Consider the following 22,009-nt stretch of genomic DNA (forward strand, 5'->3'; position numbering starts at 1 on the left):
TCCAAAACTTTCAATCATATATTGGAATTTTTTATTTATGTATTTAATGGGATTAACAGAAATGAACTACCATGTATAAAATAGGTGAGCTACAACAATATACTGTATAGCACAAGGAATCATAATTATCTAATAATACCATACAATGGAGAATAATATGCAAAACACTGAATCACAATGCTGCATATATGAAGTTAACATAATTTTGTAAATCAAAGTTACTGGATGTCTTTTGAAAGTTGACCTGACAACACATAAAAAACTAAAATTGTTATGAATTCACCTTCCTCCTTTGGAAAAAAAAATGCTATTACTCAGTCTGTACTCCCAGTATTTAGTGATGACATAAAAATTTTCCTAATTACCCAGATTCAAAAATTGAGTTTACTTTGAGTTTACTTTACCCACTCTCATGCATTTAAAATCTAACTAAATGACAAGTCTTACTGATTGAACCTCTACATTATATTTTATAACCATATCCTCTTCCTTCCAATTCCTGATATTTTCACTCCAGTTTAGATGCTTAAAGACTGGACTCATACAAAACTTCCTAACTTGTTTCTCTGTCTCCAACTCTGACTCTCTTCAATCCATCTTCCAACTGATACCATATTAATTGCTATCCAAAAGTCTACAAGCGATAAATGCTGGAGAGGGTGTGGAGAAAAGGGAACCCTCTTACACTGTTAGTGGGAATGCAAACTAGTACAGCCGCTATGGAAAACAGTGTGGAGATTTCTTAAAAAACTGGAAATAGAACTGCCATATGACCCAGCAATCCCACTTCTGGGCATACACACTGAGGAAACCAGATCTGAAAGAGACACGTGCACTCCTATAACATCTTTATTGAGGTATTTTCAAACCAAAAAATTCACACATGTAAAGAGTACAAATCAATGATTTTTAGTATATCCATAAAATTTTGCAATCATCATCACAGTCAGTTTTAGGAATATTATTACCATTAAAAACGTCCCTGCACTCCTTAGCCTCATTCTCTAATCCATCTCACACCCAAGCTCTGGACAACCACTAATCTACTTTATGTCTCAATAGTTTTATTATTCTGAATGTTTTATACAAATCAGATTATTCACAAGTGATGTCAGGAAGATAGCAGACTAAGGAGATCCCAATACTCACTTCTCCCTACAATAACCACCAAAACAAGGAATAGGCAACTATAGATCAATGTAATAGCTCTGAGAGAGTTCCACAACACAAAGAATGTGTAAGAACCCAGTGCAGCAAAATAATTGAAGGTAGGCAAATAAGTAAATGTAAGAAGTATCTTACCCACATCACTCCAATCTGGCACAGCTAGGAATCAAGAGATAACCCCCATGGCTGAAAGAGACAGCAGGAGAATGCCAGCAGCCCTCACTACCAGACTGTCTTTCTTTACACTCACCTTTCAACTGAACTTGGAGTCCACACCTCTATGACACCTCTACAAGAAGGAACCACCAACATTCTGCCACAACTCAAGAAGCTGTAGCTTCTCTGCACTCTATGAAGGAACAGCCATCACCTCAACCTCAAGAAAAGCTTCCCCTTCCTTCCTCCCAAGAGAGAGCCACTGCCTTGCCCCCCAACCCAAGGAGCCACAGCCAATTGGTCCTTACTCCAAGAAGCTTTAGTTGTCCCACCTCCAGCTCCACAAGGAGTAACTACTGATATGTCACACCAGAGAAGGAATTGTTACTGCTCCACTCTCCTAGAAGAAGCCATCACCACTGCATCCTCCTGAAAAGAAGCTACTGCTACTCCTTGCCTTCCCATATCCATAAAGAACTGCAACCCTCCTTCCCCGTCCATTTGACAAAGAGCCATCAATGCTGCCTTTGCCAGAAGAAGTCAGTGCTGCTCTGCATTATGCCAGAAGAAGCCCCAACTGTTCCTTATGACCCCACGAAAGAACTGCTTCAACTCCCCAACCAAAGAGACACTGCCACTTAGCTCCCCCCAAAAGGATCTATCAACACCTAACTCCTCAAAAATGAGCTGCTGAAGCACCCTTTCCCAACAGACACTTCACCTCTGTGTTCTCCCAGGGAAGGAGCCATTGTTGCACTAATACTCTTACACAAGGATCTGCTGCCACGCAGCCTTGCAAAAGGATCCAACTCTACTCTGGCTCCCCTACTCAGAAGGAGCCACTGCTGCTCCACTTCCACCAGAATAGCTGCCGCTTACATCTTCTCCCCCAACAGGAGATGATCCTCTGCTGAGATACCACCACTACTGCAGCAGTGAGTGGCCCACATAATTCTGGAGCCAAAGCTATTTCTGTGCATCACAGACACAGCTACATGTGAACCCACATGTTGGACATAGTGTCAAGAGGAGTGCTCTCAGTCATAATTCTGCCCCATGGGGGAAAAAGTGAACAGAAAGACCCAAGTAGTGAGAGTGTTAATAGCCATGGAAGGGAGGGAAGACGTCCCCAAGCAGCAGGAGGAAATAAAACTGCAAGTGACAGACTTTTTTTTTTTCTTTTTTCTTTTCAAATTCTGTGTTGTCATGATGACACCTGGTACCACCTGAACTTAACTTTATCTCAAACCTTGAGCTAACCAATGACTTTTTCTCATGGAAATGTCTTCCTTAGGCTATGTTAATGAGCTAGGTATTTGCTTGGAAATCTGCCTTTTTTCAAGATTCACGTCAATGGTTTTATGGCCCAGGATGACTCATCTTGTGCCAAGGCTATCTCAAAGAGCATGTTGTGGGTGAGGGGCCTGGTGCAACTCTCTCAGTTTTGAGGTGTTTCCTTTCTCTAATTAGAAGCTTGTTAACAGGTATATAACTCCTTGGTAAAAACTAGCAAGGGGGCACTCTCTGTCCCTTTCTGATGTCTATGTCAGAAGCTTTCTCTATCTATTTTATACTTTAATAAAACTTTATTACACAAAAAGCTCTGAGCAATCAAGCCTTATCACTGGCCCCGGATCAAATTTCTCTCCTCTGGAAGCCAAGAATTCTGGCATTGTTCACAGCTCTCATCAGCAACCTTTCAGTAGCCTTTACCACCGAGGACTCCCAATAGTTCTTGTCACTATTGTGGACACCTGGAGACTTAGTTTCTGAAGATCACTGCAGGATTCAGCTGATGAAACTGTATGTAGGCTATACCAGTGTGCCCTCCCCAGAGTCAGAGCCAGTGCTGAACAATCACAGAGTCAAAGCTACCATACTCTACCCAGCTAGCACCACTGCATCCAATTGTAGGTGAAGATCTTTCCCCATGGTAGTTAGTTCATAAAGTTTGGAAGAGATGGTCAGTCTTTCAAAAGTGGAGATACCACTGCAAAGCTAGAAAAACGTGAATGATTAAGAAAATATGACACCACCAAACACCAACAAAGAAATATAGTTTTCCAGTAACCAGCTCCAACACAATGGAGATCTAAAATTGCCTGAACAACAACAACAAAAAATTGAATTATTGTTTTGTAAAGTTCAGTGAGCTACAAGAGAACACAGAGAGACAATTTAACAAAATCAGGAAAGCAACACATAAACAAAATGATAAGTTCAACAAAAATAATAAAGAATCAAACAAAACTCTGGAGCTAAAAAAATATATGTAATGATCAGTTCAGTTCAGTTCAGTCACTCAGTCGTGTCTAACTCTTTGCAACCCCATAGACTGCAGCACACCAGGATTCCCTGTCTATCACCAACTCCCAGAGCCTACTCAAACTCATGTCCATCGTGTCAGTGATGCCATCCAAACATCTCATCCACTGTAATCCCAATCTCCTCTGGCCTTCAATCTTTCCCAGCATCAGGGTTTTTTTTTTTTTTTTTTTTTCTTTCCTAATGAGTCAGTTCTTTGTTCAGGTAGCCAAAGTATTGGAGATTCAGCTTCAGCATCAGTCCTTCCAATGAACATGCAGGACTGATTTCCTTTAGGATTCACTGGTTTGAACTCCGTGCTGTCCAAGAGACTCTCAAAAGTCTTCTCTAAGACCACAGTTCAAAAGCATCAATTCTTCAGTGCTCAGATTTCTATATAGTCTAAATTTCACATCCAAACATGACTACTGGATAAACCATAGCTTTGACTAGAAGGACCTCTGTTGGTAAAATAATGTTACTGCTTTTTATATGCTGTCTAGGTTGGTCATAACTTTTCTTCCAAGGAGCAAGCATCTTTTAATTTCATGACTGCAGTCACCATCTGCTGTGATTTTGGAGCCCCAGAAAATAAAATCTCTCACTGTTTCCATTGTTTCCCCATCTATTTTCATGAAGTGATGGACCTGATGCCATGATCTTTATTTTCTGAATGTTGAGTTTTAAGTCAAATTTTTCACTCTCCTCTTTCACTTTAATCAAGATATTCCTTAGTTCTTCGCTTTCTGCCATAAGGGTCGTCTCAGGTGCATATCTGAGGTTATTGACATTTCTCCCAGCAATCTTGATTCCAGCTTCTGCTTCATCCAGACCTTCATTTTGCATGATGTACCCTGCATATATGTTAAATAAGCAGGGTGACAATATACAATCTTGCATACCCTTTTCCCGATTTGGAACCAGTCCGTTGTTCCATGTCCAGTTCAAACTGTTGTTTATTGACCTACATGTATGGATGTGAGAGTTGGACTATAAGGAAAGCTCAGTACTGAAGAACTGATGCTTTTGAACTGTAGTCTTGGAAAAGACATTTGAGAGTCTCTTGGACTGCAAGGAGATCAAACCAGTCCATCCTAGAGGAAATCAGTCCTGAATATTCATTGAAAGGACTGATGCTGAAGCTTAACTCCAATATTTTGGCCACATGATGCAAAGAACTGACTCATTTGAAAAGATCCTGATGCTGGGAAAGATTGAAGGCAGGAGGAGATGGGGATGACAGAGGGTGAGATGGTTGGATGGTATCACCGACTCAATGGACATGAGTTTTAATAAACTCTGAGAGTTGATGAAGGACAAGGAGGCCTGTCGTGCTGCAGTCCATGGGTTCACAAAGAGTCAGAAATGACTGAGCAACTGAACTGAACTGAACTGAGATGAGTGCAAATGTGCAGCAGATTGAACATTCTTTGGCATTGCCTTTCTTTGGGATTGGAATGAAAACTGAACTTTTCCAGTCCTGTGGTCACTGCTGAGTTTTCCAGATTTGCTGGCATATTGAATGCAGCACTTTAACAGCATCATCTATTAGGATTTGAAATAGCTCAACTGGAATTCCATGACCTTCACTAGCTTTGTTTGTAGTGATGATTCCTAAGGCCCACTTTACTTAGCATTCCAGGATGTCTGGCTCGAGGTGAGTGATTACACCATTGTGGTTATCTGGGTCATGAAGATCTTTTTTGTATAGTTCTTCTGTGTATTCTTGCCACCTCTTCTTAATATCTTCTGCTTCTGTTAGGTCCATACCATTTCTGTCCTTTATTGTACTCATCTTTGCATGAAATGTTCCCTTGGTATCTCTAGTTTTCTTGAAGAGATCTTTAGTCTTTCCCAGTCTGTTTTCCTCTATTTCTGTGCATTGATCACAGAGGAAGGCTTTCTTATCTCTCCTTGCTATTATTTGGAACTCTGCATTCAAATGAGTATATCATTCCTTTTTCCCTTTGCCTTTAGCTTCTCTTCTTTTCTCAGCCATTTGTAAGGCCTTGTCAGACAACCTTTTTGCCTTTTTACATTTCTTTTTCTTGGGGATAGTTTTGATCAATGCCTCCTGTACAATGTCACGAATATCCGGCCATAGTTCTTCAGGCACTCTGTCTATCAGAACAGATCCTTGAGCCTGTTTGTCACTTCCACTGTATAATCGTAAGGGATTTATTTAAGTCATACCTGAATGGTCTAGGGGTTTTCCTTACTTTCTTCAATTTAAGTCTGAATTTGGCAATAAGGAGATCATGCTTAGGAACCTTTGTTTTGCTGGGCCACAGTCAACTCCTGGTCTTGTTTTTGCTGACTGTATAGAACTTCTTCATCTTTGGCTGCAAAGAATATAATCAATCTGATTTCATTATTGACCATCTGGTGACGCCCATATGTAGCGTCGTCTCCTGTGTTGTTGGAGGAGGGTGTTTGCTATGACGAGTGCATTCTCTTGGCAAAACTCTGTTAGCCTTTGACCTACTTCATTTTGTACTCCAAGGGCAAATTTGCCTGTTATTCCAGGTAGCTCTTGACTTCCTACTTTTGCATTTCAGTCACCTATAATGAAGAGAATATCTTTTTTGGATGTTAGTTCTAGAAGGTTTTGTAGATATTCATAGATCCATTTGATTTCAGCTTCTTCAGCATACTGGTCAGGGCATGGACTTGGATTACTCTGATATTGAATGGTTTGCCTTGGAAACAAACAGAGATCATTCTGTTGTTTTTTGAGATTACATCCAAGTAGTGCATTTCAGACTATTTTATTGACTATGATGGCTACTCCATTTCTTCTAAGGGATCCTTGCCCACAGTAGTAGATATAATGGTCATCTGAGTTAATTTCACCCATTCCAGTCCATTTTAGTTTGCTGATTCCTAAAATGGCAATGTTCACTCTTGCCATTTCCTGTTTGACCACTTCCAATTTGCCTTGATTCATGGGCCTAACATTTCAGCTTCCTATGCAAAATTGCTCTTTACAGTATCAGACTTTACTTCCATCCCCCATCTCATCCACAAGTCAGTGTTGTTTTTGCTTTGGCTCTGTCTCTTCATTCTTTCTGAAGTTATTTCTCCACTCTTCTCCAGTAGCATATTGGGCACCTGTTGACCTGGGGAGTTCATCTTTCAGGGTCATATCTTTTTGCCTTTTCATACTGTTCATGGGGTTCTCAAGGCAAGAATACTGGAGCGGTTTGCCATTCCATTTTCCAGTGGGCCACATTTTTGTCAGAACTCTCCACCTTGATCCGTCCATCTTGAGTGGCCGTACATATGAATCATCATTTCATTGAGTTGGACAAGGCCATGATACATGTGATCAGTTTGATTATTTTTCTATGATTGTGGTTTTCATTCTATCTATCCTCTGATGGATAAGGATAAGAGGCTTATGGAAGCTTCCTGATGGGAGAGACTGATTGAGGGGGAAACTGGGTCTTGTTCTGATGGGCGGGACCATGTTCAGTAAATCTTTAATCCAATTTTCTGTTGATTGTTGGGGTTGTGTTCCCTCCCTGTGGCTTGACCTGAGGCCAAACTATGGTGGAGGTAATGAAGATAATGTTGACCTCCTTCAAAAGGTCCCGTGCGTGCACTGCTGCACTCGGTGCCCCCAACTCTACAGCAGGCCATTGCCGACCCACGCCTCCACTAGAGACTCCTGGAAACTCACGGGCAAATCTGGGTCAGTCATTTGTGGGGTCACTGCTCCTTTCTCCTGGGTCCTGGTGCATCAAGGTTTTGTTTGTGCCATCCAAGAGTCTGTTTCCCCAGTCTTGTGTAAGCTCTGGCATTTCTATGGTGGGGTTAATGGCAACCTCCTCCAAGAGCACTTATGCCATAGCCAGGTCTGCTGCACCCAGAGCCTCTGTCCTTGCAGAAGGCCACTGCTGACCCGTACCTCCACAGGAGACACTCAGACACAATTCTGGCTCAGTCTCTGTGGGTTGGGCATGTGTTTTGTGTCCTTCCCTGGTCTGAGCAGCTCAGGTGACCAGGTGCTTGGCGAGCACTCTGTCCTAGGTGGGCCATGCATCTTAATCAGCTCCCAGGTCCTGGCCATTAGATTTCCCAGATGCACCATGAGAGCACCATCTCAGGTGTGCTGTATATCTCCTCTGGAGAGCTGATCTTAGGCTGCAACCCTCCTGGTGGATGCCAACCAGGAAGTTATGGTTAGCAGCTGGGAGCCTGCTCACAGTTTGGTGGAAGATGCAGCAGCCCCTTGCCTTATGGCTTTGGCTGTCGCAAGCCTACCTTTCTGCTTCTGGGCAGGGGTGGGTAGGGAGGGGCTGGTTACCAACGGCTAGCTCTCCTTTGGTATTCACTCAATCTTTTGTTCTGTGAGCAGGCCAGGCTGTGCTTTAGGTTGTTAGGTTACAGCCTTTTGCAGGAAAGTTCTTTTTTCTGCAATTGTGGTTAGGCGGGTATTCTATGTTTTGTTCGTTTGTTTTGTTTTGTTTGTTTGTTTTGTTCTGTTTTTTTTCCCAGTTATGTTGCCTTCTAAGATTCCAAAACTCCCTACAGAGCCTCTGTGAGAGAGTTTCCTGCTGTGTGGAAACTTCTCCTCCTTCACGACTTCCAACCCAGGGAAGGTCTCCATCCTTAACTCTTATGTCTCTTTTTTTGTCTTTTATATTTTGTCCTACTCCTTTTGAAGATAATGGGCTGCCTTTCTGGGTGCCTGGTGTCCTCTGTCAGTGTTCAGAAGTTGTTTAGTGGAAGTTGCTCAGCATTCAAATGATCTTTTGATGAATTTGATCTTTTGATGTATGGGAGAAAGTGTATGATAGGAAAAGGGAAAAAAGATTGATAAGCAAAAGAGAGAATCTGTGAACTTGAAGATAATTCATTTGAAATTATCTAGTTACAAGAAGAAAAAGAAAGGAAGATGCAAAATGAGTAAAGTAAGGCTTTGGGATTTATGGGATACCATAAAGGCAATTGACATGCATTATGGGAGTTACAGAAGGAGAACAGAGAGAAAGAGGGGCAGAAATCCTATTTAAAGGAATGATGGCTGAAAACTTCCCAAATTCTGAAAATGAAACAGACATCCAGATTCATGAAACTCATGTGGGCTCACTTAGTCGTGTCCAACTCTTATGACTGGATGGATTGTAGCCCACCAGGCTCCTTTGTCCATGGGATTTTACAGGCAAGAATACTGGGGTGGATTTCCATTTCCTCCTCCAGAGGATCTTCCCAACCCAGAGATTGAACTCACATCTTTTGTTTTAGCAGGCAGATTATTTACCACTGAGTCACCTGGGAAGCTCCTCATGAAACTCAACATTTCTCAAATAAGATCATCCCAAAGAAGACTGCACTTAGATATAAAAAAAAATTTCAAAAGTTAAATACACAGAATTTTCAAAGCAGCAAGAAAAGCAATTCACATATAAGGGGACCCCCATAAGACTAAAGAGGATTTTTCAACAGAAACTGAACAGGCTAGGAAAGAGTGGGATGTTATACTCAAAGCAGTGGAAGAAAAAAATTCAGTGATGAATTTATAAAAATTATAAAATTACACATTAATAATGAAGAAAATCTAAAATAAAATCTTTCCAAGACCAAAACCAAAAAACTGAGTAAATTCATCACTACTAGATATGTCAATTAAAATAAATTAATTTTAAAAAGATGACTATAATATAGCAGACAAAATAGATTTTAAGCCTAAAACTGTCTCTAGAAACAAATGTCACTATATAATGATAAATGGATCAATTCAAAAAGAAGATTTAGCAATGATAAATATAGACATACTCAGCATCAGAGTACCTAAATATATAAAGCAAATGCTGACAGCTCTGAAGGCAAAAATTGACAGCAAAACAATAATAGTAAAGTGCTTCAATATCCTAGTTAAAATAATGGATATGACATCTAAACAGAAAGTCAATAAGGAAACATCTGACTTGAAAAATACCATACACCAAATGGACCTAACAATGATACACATGAGATTTAATTACTTATCATGAATTTCCCAACATAGACAATCCCAGGGTTGGAAGGCTTCATGTGTGAATTCTATTAAACACTCAAAGAAGAATTAATGACAATATTTCTTTAAAGTATTTCCAAAAAGAGAAGAAATGCTTTCAGACTCAGTTTATGAAACCAGCCTTACAATGATAGCAAAACCAAAGACATAACTACAAAGAAAGAAAACTGCAGACCAATATCCCTAATAAATACAGATACAAAATCATCAATAAAATACTAGCAAACTAAATTCAATAGCATATTAAAAGGATCATATGCTGTAAACCAGTGGTATTTATCCCTGGTATGCTAAGGTAGGTAGATATATGCAAATATATTAATGCAATGCACCACATATTAAAAAGAAAAAAAGAAAAAATGCATGACCATCTCAATGTATAAAAAAAAAAAAACATTAAAAATTAACATTCCACCCATGATTAAAATTCTTAAAATATAGGTATAGAAGGAATTTGTCTCAACACAGTAACAGCCATTTATGAAAAGACCACAGTTAGCATCACAGTCAATGGAGAAAAATTGAAAACTTTCCTTCTAAGAGTCACTAAAGGCAAGGATGTTGACTCTTGTTACTTCCATTTGACATAGTACTGGAAGCCTTTAACCAGAACAATCAGATAAGAAAAAAATTTTTTAAAGACATCCAAATCAGAAAGGAAAAAGTGAAATTATCTGTTTGCAAATGAAATGATTTTATATTGAAAAAACTCTAAAGACTCAACAAAAACTGTAGAATTAAACACATTTAGCAAATATATAGGATAAAAATACACAAAAATCCATTGTATTTCTATACACAGACAACAAACTGTTTGAAAAAGAAATTATTAAAACTATCCCTTTCACAATAGCAAAAATTTTAAAATATATCTAGGAATAAACTTAACCAAAGAGGAGAAAGACATGTACACTGAAGATTATAAAATCTTAATTAAAAAAAAAAAAGTTGAAAAAGTTATGAGTAAATGGAAAAATACCCTGTGCTCATGAACTGGAATAATTAATATTATCATTATTAACTATAAATTCCATGAAATTCTCCAGGTTACCAACTGTAGTGGGTAGCCTTTCTCTTCTCCAGGGGATCTTCCCAACCCAGGGATCAAACCTAGGTCTCTTTCATTGCAGGCAGATTGTTTTACCAGCTGAGACACAAGGGAAGGCCAAGAATACTGGAGTGGGTAGCCTATCCCTTCTCAGTGGATCTTCCTGACCCAGAAATTGAACTGGGGTCTCCTGCATTGCAAGCAGATTCTTTACCAATTGAGCTATGAGGGAAATCCAATTAATATTGTTAAAATGCCCATATTATCCAAAGTGGTCTACAGATTCAATGAAATATTTATCAAAATTCCAATGGCATTTTTACAGGAATAGAAAAATATACTAAAATTTATATGGAACCACAAAAGACACAGAATAATCCAAGAAATCTTGATCAAGAAGAAAGCTGGAAGCATTATATTTCCAGAATTCAAAATATATTATAAAGCTAGAGTAATCAAAAAAGCATGGTACTGGCATATATGTTTACATTTATATTTATATACTAGTACAACAGAATAAAAATAAATCCATGGATCTATAAGCAACCAAACTTTTGAATTAATTAACTGTTTTTAATTGAATTACAACTAATCTGCAATGTGATGTTATCTTCCATTATAGATTCTTGAAAGATATTGAGTAGAGTTTCCTTGCTATACATTAGTTCCTTTACTGTTTATTTATATAATAGTGTGTGCATGCTAATACCAAACTCTTAAGTTATCTCTCCCCTCAACTCCTGATATTCCCTTTGGTGACCATAAGTTTGTTTTCTATGTCTGTGAACCTATTTCTGTTTTGCAAATAATATCTTGTATAATTTCTTTAGATTCCACATATAAGTGATATCATAAGATAATTGTCTTTCTCTGTGTGACTTACCTCATTCAGTTTGATAGTCTCTAGGTCCACCCATGTTGCTACAAGTGGCATTTTTTCATTTATTTTTATGGCTGAGTAAAACGGGTAAAGATGATGTGGTATATACACCACAGTGTCCACATCATCTTTATCCATTCCTTTGTCAATAGACATTTTAGGTTGCCTTCATTTCTTGGCTATTCCTAATAGTGCTTCTATGAACACTGGAGTGCATATATATTTCTGAATTATAGTTTTCTGCAGATATATGTCCAGGAGTGGGATTGCAGCATCATATGATAACTTTTTTTTTTTTTTTTTTTTTTGCTTTTTAAGGAACCTCCATTCTATTCTCCATAGTGAATGCACCAATTTGCACTTCCACAGGGAAGTGATCTTTGACAAGGGTGCAAGAAACATACAATGAGGAAAGGATCTTGTCTTCAATAAATGGTGCATAGAAAATATTCAACACTAAACAATGACACTGGATCCTTATCTCACATAATACACAAAAATCAATTCAAAATGGATTAAAATTCTTACATATAGAATCTTAAACCATAAAACCAATAGAAGAAAATATTGGGGAAGAGTTTCTTGATATTAGTTGTGGCAATGATTTTTTGGATATGATACCTAAAGCAAAACTGGCCAAAGCAAACATAGTAGCTCTGTCTATAATCACCAAAAGTCTGGAACCAATTCAAATGTCCTTCAATGAGTAAATGAATAAAATGTGCTACATATATGTACTCAAAAGCAAATACCTATCAATACACATAATAACACTGATGAATAATAGTAAAGGCATTATGCTGAATAAAAGAAATCAGTCTCAAAAATGTTCATACTATATGATTCCACTTATATTAGAATTCTGGAAAAGGCAAAGCTATAGTTATAGTGACCATTTTAATGGTTGTCAGGATTTAGTGGTTAGGGGAGGGTATGACTACAAACCCCTTCATGGATCACCACCTTGTAATGGTTAACGGGTTTGTGTAACTCAGTGAAGATATGAGCCATGCCATCAAGGGGTAACCAAGATGGATGGAGCATAGTGAAGAGTTCTGATAGAATGTGGTCCACTGGGGGAGGAAATGCAAACCATCCCAGTATTCTTGTTGCAAGAACCCCAGAAATAGTATAAAAAGGCAAAAAGATATGACACTAGGTGAGCCCCTCCCCAGATCTGAAAGTGTCAGATATGCTACTGCGGAAGAATGGAGGCAATTACTAATAACTACAGAAAGAATGAAGTGGCTGGGCCAAAGAGAAAATGATTTTCAGCTGTGGATGTGTCTGGTGGTGAAAGTAAAGTCTGATGCTGTAAAACAGTATATCATAGGAACCTGGAATATTAGGTTCATGAATCAAGGTAAATTGGACGTGGTCAAGTAGGAGATGGCAAAATTGAGCATCAAAATATTAAGAACCAGTGAATTAAAATGGACGAATTTAATTCAGATGACCATTATATCTACGACTGTAAGCAAGAATCCCTAAGAAGAAATGGAGTGGCTCTCACAGTCAACGAAAGAGTCTGAAATGCAGTACTTGGATGAAGTTTCAAAAATGACAATATGATCTGTTTGTTTCCAAGGTAAAACAATCAACATCACAGTAATCCAAGTATATGCCCAAACCACTGATGTCAAGAAGCAATAGTTTGAATTGGACATGGATCAACTGACTGGTTTCAAATTGGGAAAGGAGTATGACAAGGCTGCATATTGTCACCTTGCTTGTTCAACTTGTATAGAGTATGTCATGTAAAATTCCAGGTTGGATGAATCACAAGCTGCAATCAAGATTGCCTGGATCTTCCCAGTGCACCATCCCTGAGCACTTGTCTCATACATCCAACCTGGGCTGGTGATCTGTTTCACACTTGGTATACTTGTTTCAATGCTATTCTCTCAGAACATCCCACCCTCACCTTCTCCCACAGAGTCGAAAAGTCTGTTCTATACATCTGTGTCTCTTTTTCTGTTTTGCATATAGGGTTATCATTCAGTTCAGTTCAGTCGCTCAGTCGTGCCCGACTCTTTGTGACCCCATGAATCACAGCACGCCAGGCCTCCCTGTCCATCACCAACTCCCAGAGATTACTCAAACCCATGTCCATCGAGTCGGTGATGCCATCCAACCATCTCATCCTCTGTCGTCCCCTTCTCCTCCTGACCCCAATCCCTCCCAGCATCAGGGTCTTTTCCAATAAGTCAACTCTTTGCATGAGGTGGCCAAAGTATTGGAGTTTCAGCTTCAGCATCAGTCCTTCCAATGAACACCCAGGACTGATCTCCTTCAGGATGGACTGGTTCAATCTCCTTGCAGTCCAAGGGACTCTCAAGAGTCTTCTCCAACACCACAGTTCAAAAGCATCAATTTTTCAGCGCTCAGCTTTCTTCACAGTCCAACTCTTACATCCATACATGACCACTGGTAAAACCATAGCCTTGACTAGACAGACCTCTGTTGGCAAAGTAATGTCTCTGCTTTTTAATATGCTATCTAGGTTGGTCATAACTTTTCTTCCAAGGAGTAAGCACCTTTTAACTTCATGGCTGTAATCACCATCTACAGTGATTTTGGAGCCAAAAAAATTAAAGTCTGACACTGTTTCTACTGTCTCCCCATCTATTTCCCATGAAGTGATGGGACCAGATGCCATGATCTTAGTTTTCTGAATGTTAAACTTTAAGCCAACTTTTTCACTCTCCTCTTTCACTTTCATCAAGAGACTTTTTAGTTCCTCTTCACTTTCTGCCATAAGGGTGGTGTCATCTGCACATCTGACGTTATTGATACTTCTCCCGGCAATCTTGATTCCAGCTTGTGCTTCTTCCAGCCCAGCGTTTCTCATGATGTACTCTGCATATAAGTTAAATAAGCAAGGTGACAATAAACAACCTTGACGTACTCCTTTTCTTATTGGGAACCAGGGTTATCATTGCCATCTTTTTAAATTCCATTTATATGTGTTAGTATACTGTATTGGTGTTTATCTTTCTGGGGAGGGAGGTGGGAGGGGGGATAGGGATAGGGAACACATGTAAATCCATGGCTGATTCATGTCAATGTATGGCAAAAACCACTACAATATTGTAAAGTAACTAGCCTCCAAATAATAAGAATAAATGAAAAAAAAAAAAAGATTGCCTGGAGAAATATCAACAACCTCAGATATGCAGATGATAACAGTCTAATGGCTGAAACTGAAGAGGAGCTAAAGAGACTCTTGATAAGGGTGAAAAAGGAGTGTGAAAAAACTGGCTTAAAACTCAATATTCAAAATAATAAGATCATGGTATATGGTCCCATCTTTCATGGCAAATAGAAAAGGAAAAATTGGAAACAGTGACAGAGTTCATTTTCTTGGACTCCAAAATCACTGCAGACAATGATTGAAGCCACAAAATTAAAAGACACTTGCTCCTTGGAAGGAAAACTATGAGAAACCTAGATAGCACATTAAAAAGCAAAGGCAGCACTTTGCTGACAAAGGTCCATATAGTCAAAGCTATGGTTTTCCAGTAGTCATGTGTGGATGTGAGAGTTGGGCCATAATGAAGGCATCAAAGAATTGATGCTTTTGAACTGTGGTGCTGGAGAAGACCCTTGAGAGTCCCTTGACAGCAAGGAGATCAAATCAGTCAAACTTTAAGGAAATCTACTGTGAATATTCATTGGAAGACCTGATGCTGAACCTGAAGCTCCAATCTTTGGCCACATGATGTGAGGAGCTGACTCATTAGAAAAGACCGTGATGCTGGGAAAGACTGAGGGCAAATGGAGAAATGGGCAGCAGAGGATGAGATGGTAGCATCCTCTATTATCTCCAGTAACATAGCACCACTGACTCAATGCACATAAATCTGAGCAAACTCTGGGAGATAGTGAAGGACAGTGGAGCCTTGAGTGCTGCAGTCCATGGGGTCACAAAGAGTTGGACACAACTGAGCAACTAAACAACAACAACAGCAACAACAATCATCAAAAATAAAGATAGTATGAGGGACAAATTGGGATATGGGGATAGATGTATACATACTATTATATATAAAATAAATAACTAATAAAAACCTGCTGTATAGCACAGAGAACTCTACTCAATACTCTGTAATGGCCTACATGGGAAAATAATCTTTAAAAAGAGTGTGTATATGTATAACTGATTTACTTTACTATACACCTGAATTTAACACAGTCTTGTATATTAATTATACTCCAATAAAAAATTTAAAAGAAATTAAGATAGCAAGCATTGGTGAGGATGTAGAGAAGTGGGAATCCTTGTGCATTGTTGGTGAAGTGATGTGAAAGTTGCTCAGTCGTGTCCAACTGTTTGCGACCCCATTCTCCAGGCCAGAATACTGGAGTAGGTAGCCTTTCCCTTCTCCAGGGGATCTTTCCAACCCAGGGATCGAACCCAGGTCTCCTGCATTGCAGGCGAATTCTTTAGCAATTGAGTCACAAGGGAAGCTCAAGAATACCAGAACAGATCACCAGACCAGGCTGGATGCATGAGACAAGTGCTTGGGCCTGGTACACTGGGAAGACCCAGAGGAATCGGGTGGAGAGGGAGGTGGGAGGGGGGATTGGGATGCGGAATACAGGTAAGTCCATGGCTGATTCATGTCAATGTATGACAAAAACCACTACAATATTGTAAAGCAAGTAGCCTCCAACTAATAAATGAAAAAAAAAAAAAAAAAAAAAGAATACCAGAGTGGCTAGCCTATCCCTTCTCCAGGAGATCTTCCCGACTGAGGACTCAAACTGGGGTCTCCTGCATTGCAGGTGGATTCTTTACAAACTGAGCTATCAGGGAAGCATGTAAATTAATATAGCCATTATGGAAAATAGTATGGAAGTTCCTTAAAAAGTCAAAAATAGGTCTATCATTTGATACAATTCTATTTCTGGTTATATAGCCAAAGGAAATGAAATATGTATATGGAATTTAGAAAGGTGATAACGATAACCCTATATGCAGAACAGAAAAAGAGACACAGAAATACAGAACAGACTTTTGAACTCTCTGGGAGAATGTGAGGGTGGGATATTTCAAAAGAAATTGAGTTCTTGAAGAGATATATCCACTCCCATGTTCATTATAGTATGGTTCATAATAGCCAAGATATGGAAATCCACATATACATGCAAATTACCTGTCTATCATCTATGATGGAATAGTATTCAGCCTTAAAATCTTGCCTTTTGAGGCAACTAAACTAACTGGGAAAGCATTATGCTGGGTGAAATAAAACAAATAGTGAATGATTTCACTTAATGCATGCTCAGTTGCTCAGTTGTGTCTGACTGTTTGTGACTCCATGGGCTATACCCATCAGGCTCCTCTATCCATGGGGTTATCCCACCAAGAATCCTGGAGTGGATTGTCATTTCCTCCTCCAGGTGATCATCCTGATCCAGTGATTGAATCCACAGCTCCTTCATTGGCATGCAGATTCTTTACCACTGAGCCACCTGGGAAGTCCATTATCTCACTTATATGTGGAATCTAAAATGGTCAAATAGAAATTGAAAGTAGAATGATGGATATTAGCAGTAGATGGAGGAGGAAATTGGGAGATATTGGTCAAGAGGTACACAGTTTCAGTTATACAAGATTAATGCATTCTGAAGAATTGATGTACATCAATGTTTCTATAACTGACAATATTATGTCATGTACTTGAGATTTGCTAGGACAGTAGATCTTGGGTTTTCTCAATGCATGCACACACAGAAACACAGGAGAAAGTAATAGCTATGTCAGGCACTGGATATATTTACTAGCTTGGATGTGTTGAACATTTCACAATGTGTATGTATACTGAGTTTTCAGATTGTATATCTTAAATATATACGTTTTAATCAATTATACCTCAACAAAGCTGTGGAAAAGACAAATTGAATTGTACAGGATATTTTCTTTTGTGATTGGATTCTTTCATTTAGCATAATATTTTCACTGTCCACCAATGCTGCAGCATATATTAGTACTTAATTTCTTTTTATTGTCAAAAATATTTCACTTTATGGCTATAATGTATTGTATTCATCTATTCATGAGTTGATAGACATGTGAGTCACTTCAATATTTTGGCTATTATGAATAATGCTGCAATGAACATTTGTGTACAAGTTTTGTGTGGACATTTGTTTTTATTTCTCTTGGGTATGTACCTAGTGATGGAATCACTGGGTCATATGGTAACTCTATGTGCAACCATTTGAGGATTTGCCAAGCTGTTTCCTAATGGAGTTACCATTTTTATTTCCTACCAGGAATGGATGAGGGTTTCAATTTCACCATATCTTCATAAAAACTAGTTACTGTCTGTCTTTTTAGTTTAGCCATCTCAGTGGATGAGAAATTTTACTCATTGTAGTTTTTATTTGCATTTCCCTGATGACTAATGATATTGAGTGACTTTTACTATACTTATTGGCCATTTTTATATCTTCTTTGAAGAAATATCTGTTCAAACTCTTTGCCTGCTCTTAATTGGGTTATTTGGTTTCTTGATAATAGCATTGTCAAGTAATAAAAACACTGAGTTATAATTATGTTTATATCCTGGATACTAGCCTTTTATCAGATACATGCTTTGCAAAATTTTCTCCTACTTTGTGAATTATCTTCACATTTTCTTGATAGTGCCTTTGAAGTACAAAAGTTCTTAATTTTGAGGAAGCCCAATATATTTATTTTTAATTTGGTCACTTGTACTTTGATGTTGTATCTAGGTAAAAAATTCAAGATCATGAAAATTTATTCTGATGCTTTCTCCTAAGAATGTTATAGCTTTAGCTCTTACATTTAGATCTTTGGCTCATTTTGAATTAATTTCTCTAAATGGTGTGAGGTAGGGTATCCAATTCCATTGTTTTGGTTATATATATCCACTATGGTTATATATATCCACTATGTTTCAGCATCATTTGTTGAAAAGAAATATTTTCTCCATTGAATAGTCTTGGTGCTCATTGAAATAAACTGAACATAAATGTAACAGTTTATTTCTGAATTCTCAATCCTATTCCATTGATCTGTATAATCTAACTTTATACCAGTACCACACAGTCTAGATCACTATAGTTTTGTATTAAGTTTTGAAATTGGTCAATGTGAGTTCTCCAACTTTTCCTCTTTTCTTTAAAATTGTCTTTGTTCCATGATTTTAATATTTCTAAAACCTGTTCATATCATTTCTATTTTCAAAAAAATTTAATATCTCAAAAGAGTAATCTCCATACTCTTTATTGAAGAAACCAAGTCCTTCTTTGCTCAGTCCAGGCCTAAATTTTCAGCCTTGTCTCAAACTTTTCCTACTTCTTCAAAATATACACTGATCTCATGATCTCATCTCTGAGCATATCCCATACATTCTCAGTCCTGTTGCCTTTGATCATGTTATTCTCTTTACTAGACTACCATACAACTTCTCCACTGTGCTATACACTCCTTTATTCAACTACTTAATTAACAATTCTATTTGCCTATAATTTTCACTTTAAACTCAAATCCAAAATATATCATTGGCTTCTCTCCAAAAATCTATTCCTCGTCTAGTCTGTCCTATCTTAGTAAATAGTACCACCAGTTATTCAAGCCAAAAATCAGGAGTTATCTTTTGTTTCTTTTCACTCTCTCATATCTCAAGTCCATGAGCAAATTCTGAGGACTCTACCTGAAAGATACATTACATATCCATCTCTATTGCTACCACCCTAGTACATGCCTTTATCTTCTATTACCTGGACAACTACAATAACCAACTGACTGCACCCTTGCATAATACATGCCACATATAACAATATATTAATGAATGCAATCCTTTTAGAAATATAAAGCAGACCACATTGCACTCTTGTAGCAACTTCCCATTGCAACTAGAATATTAAAAAAAAAAAAAAAAACTCTTACCATTGCCTGCAAAGCTCTACATGATATATCAATTTTAGTTTATTTCTCCTAATATACTTCCTACTCTTCTCCATTTTCCTCAGTATGCAGCAGATATACTGTCTCCTTCTTTCCTCAAACACACTGAGATCATTTTGTGTATGAAGGTATTTTCACTTGTGGTTCAAGTTATCCTGAAATTTTGTTAATACAGTTGGCTTCTATATATTACTTAAATATCAGTCTAAATATCACTGCTTCAGGAGGGGACACTGTTCTGACTATAGTAGCCAAGATTTCACCCTTGTATCCAGAATACACAGAGAACTCTCTAAAGTTGACAATATGAAAATAAACCACCCAATTAAAAATGGGAAAAACTTTGAAAACACATTTCACTAAAGAAAATATAAGAATGACACACAAGCACATAAAATGCATTCAATATTTTTGCTATTTGGAGAATGTGAATTAAAACCACAATTAGATATTACAACATATCTATGTGAATGACTAAATTTAAAAAAAAAGTGACAACATCTAATGTTAACCAGCATATAGAACAACTGGATTACTCATACTTAGGTGGTGGGAATGCAAAATGGTACAGACACTCTGGAAAACAGTTTGAAAATTCTTTATAAAAGTAAATATTAAACAAAAGTAAATATTGAGAGACAAGATGGTAGAGAAGTAGATGAATGTGGAATACATCTTTCTCCATGGATGCATTAGGAACACACCTTCAGACACAGGTGATCTTGCAGAACACCAGCTAATAGCAGGCAAGAGTCCCTGACAACCAGAAAGGAAGATACAGATCCATGTAAAACTTGGTAGGATAAAGGAAAGGAGGGAAAAAGAGGAGAGAGAGCAGAACTAAATCTGCACCTGGAGGGTAAGCGAACTGAAGCAGGGGTCAGGTCACCACATCAGGGCAATAGTCTGGGACAAAGGAGAAGAATTTGAGGCTGTTGGAGAGTGCAGCAACTAATCCGTGACAGTCTGAATGGAATGAGAACCACACAGACAATCCTTGCACCACCCTACCCTGGACAGGGACACAAGTCCCCTGGAATGTGTGGCACCTGGGAGTTGGAGCAAAGGGATTGGAGAGCAATCCCAGGGTGAGGTCTGCTGTTGACTGTGGGGAGACAGCCTGAGTGGATGTAAAAGAGGAGATCACAGAGGGAAATGCCTTTGGAGGAAAGTCGCGCAGCCATGGAGGCAAGGCTATACTGCTGAGTCATGTGAAGAGGGTAGAGCCATCACTGTTCCCTCTCTCTCCCAACACACCAGCATAGGCAGCTGACCAATAAAGACCCCAGAGAGGGTGGCTTTTAAGTGCCTGATGCACCAAGAAATAGAGGGTTCCAGCCAGGCAGACCCTCAAGTGCCTGATGTGCCAAGCAACAGAGAATGACCAAAGAGGCCCTTTGAACACCATCTGCCAGAGGCTAGCAAAAGAACCTAATAGTGCCATAGTTTCTGTGGCTGAGGCCACCAGCATCCCTGATCACTTGGTGCTGCCAGGATCATCGCAATCCAAGCAGCTGCACCACCTCCATGCTCAATCCTCACTGGGGCAGAGCTGCCAGAGAAAAAATCCTAATAGCGCCATATCTACTGTGCCAATGGCCACTGGCTCCCCTGTGTACCTGGCATTGCAGGGTCCCCATGATCCAAGCAGCCATGCCACAGCCATATCTGGTCCTCCCTGGGACAGAGCCAAGTCCTCCAGGGAAACCTCAGGAACAAACTCTTGTGGATGACTCACATGCAGAGGTGGAGATAAAACCACAATTGAAACCCAGGGGCACTGTGGCTAAGGAAGAGGATCAAAAACCTTCCCAACAGGTGTACAAGCTGCAAACTAAATCCACATGATCACCTAGGCAGACTCTGTGCCTATGGAATATATAAAAGGACAATGAGAGTTCCAACAAAAGAAAACACACTAGTTATGTCAGCTGTGAACATTGGAGGCAAGACCATGCAGGAGTAGGGACAGATTAGAGTCTGAGCTGACCCCACAGCAGGTGCAGAGACAAGGCCAGTATTGGAGGGCATCCTAGGGAGGCAGAGAGAGACTGTGACTCACAGCATGGGAAAGGACATTGGTAAATGAGATCTGAGAGAAACATTTATCATTATTCTTAGATTTTTATTTCTTCTGTAGTTGGTTCTGGATTTTTTTTCTTCTTTTTTTCTCTGTTGCTGTGGTTGTTGATTATATTACTATTATTAATTATATTTAAGTTTTTGAGAACTTCTTTTTTTACATGCTATCATTTTTATTGAAGTGAAATTCACATGCCATAAAGTACCACTAAAAATGTACAATTCAATGCCTTCTGGTACATTCAAAGTGCTGTGCAACCACTAGAAGTATATAATTTCAGGACAGTTCCATTGCCTCAAAACAAATATCTGTAGTCATTAATCAGTCACTGCTTATTAATTTGTCACTTGTCCTTACCAATGACTAATTTGTGTTTGTTTTTAATGTGTTTATTTATATTAATTGGA

General features: G+C 38.7%; 1 protein-coding gene across 10 annotated transcripts in view; it reads right to left on the reverse strand.

Annotated features, from left to right (window-relative positions):
- HEPH (hephaestin) overlaps window positions 1–22,009 on the reverse strand; it is a 143,291-nt gene that overhangs the window by 13,671 nt on the left and 107,611 nt on the right. Inside the window, exon 17 of one of the 10 annotated variants that reach the window (XM_061136817.1) lies at window positions 11,881–14,436. The exons of the other annotated variants lie outside the window; for them this stretch is intronic. Coding sequence (XP_060992800.1) covers window positions 13,955–14,436 — 482 coding nt within the window. The 3' untranslated portion in view covers window positions 11,881–13,954. Of the gene's footprint in view, window positions 1–11,880; window positions 14,437–22,009 lie in introns of those variants that run through there. 10 annotated transcript variants of the gene reach the window in all.

Source organism: Dama dama, chromosome X, assembly GCF_033118175.1.
Source record: "Dama dama isolate Ldn47 chromosome X, ASM3311817v1, whole genome shotgun sequence".
Taxonomy (NCBI): domain Eukaryota; kingdom Metazoa; phylum Chordata; class Mammalia; order Artiodactyla; family Cervidae; genus Dama; species Dama dama.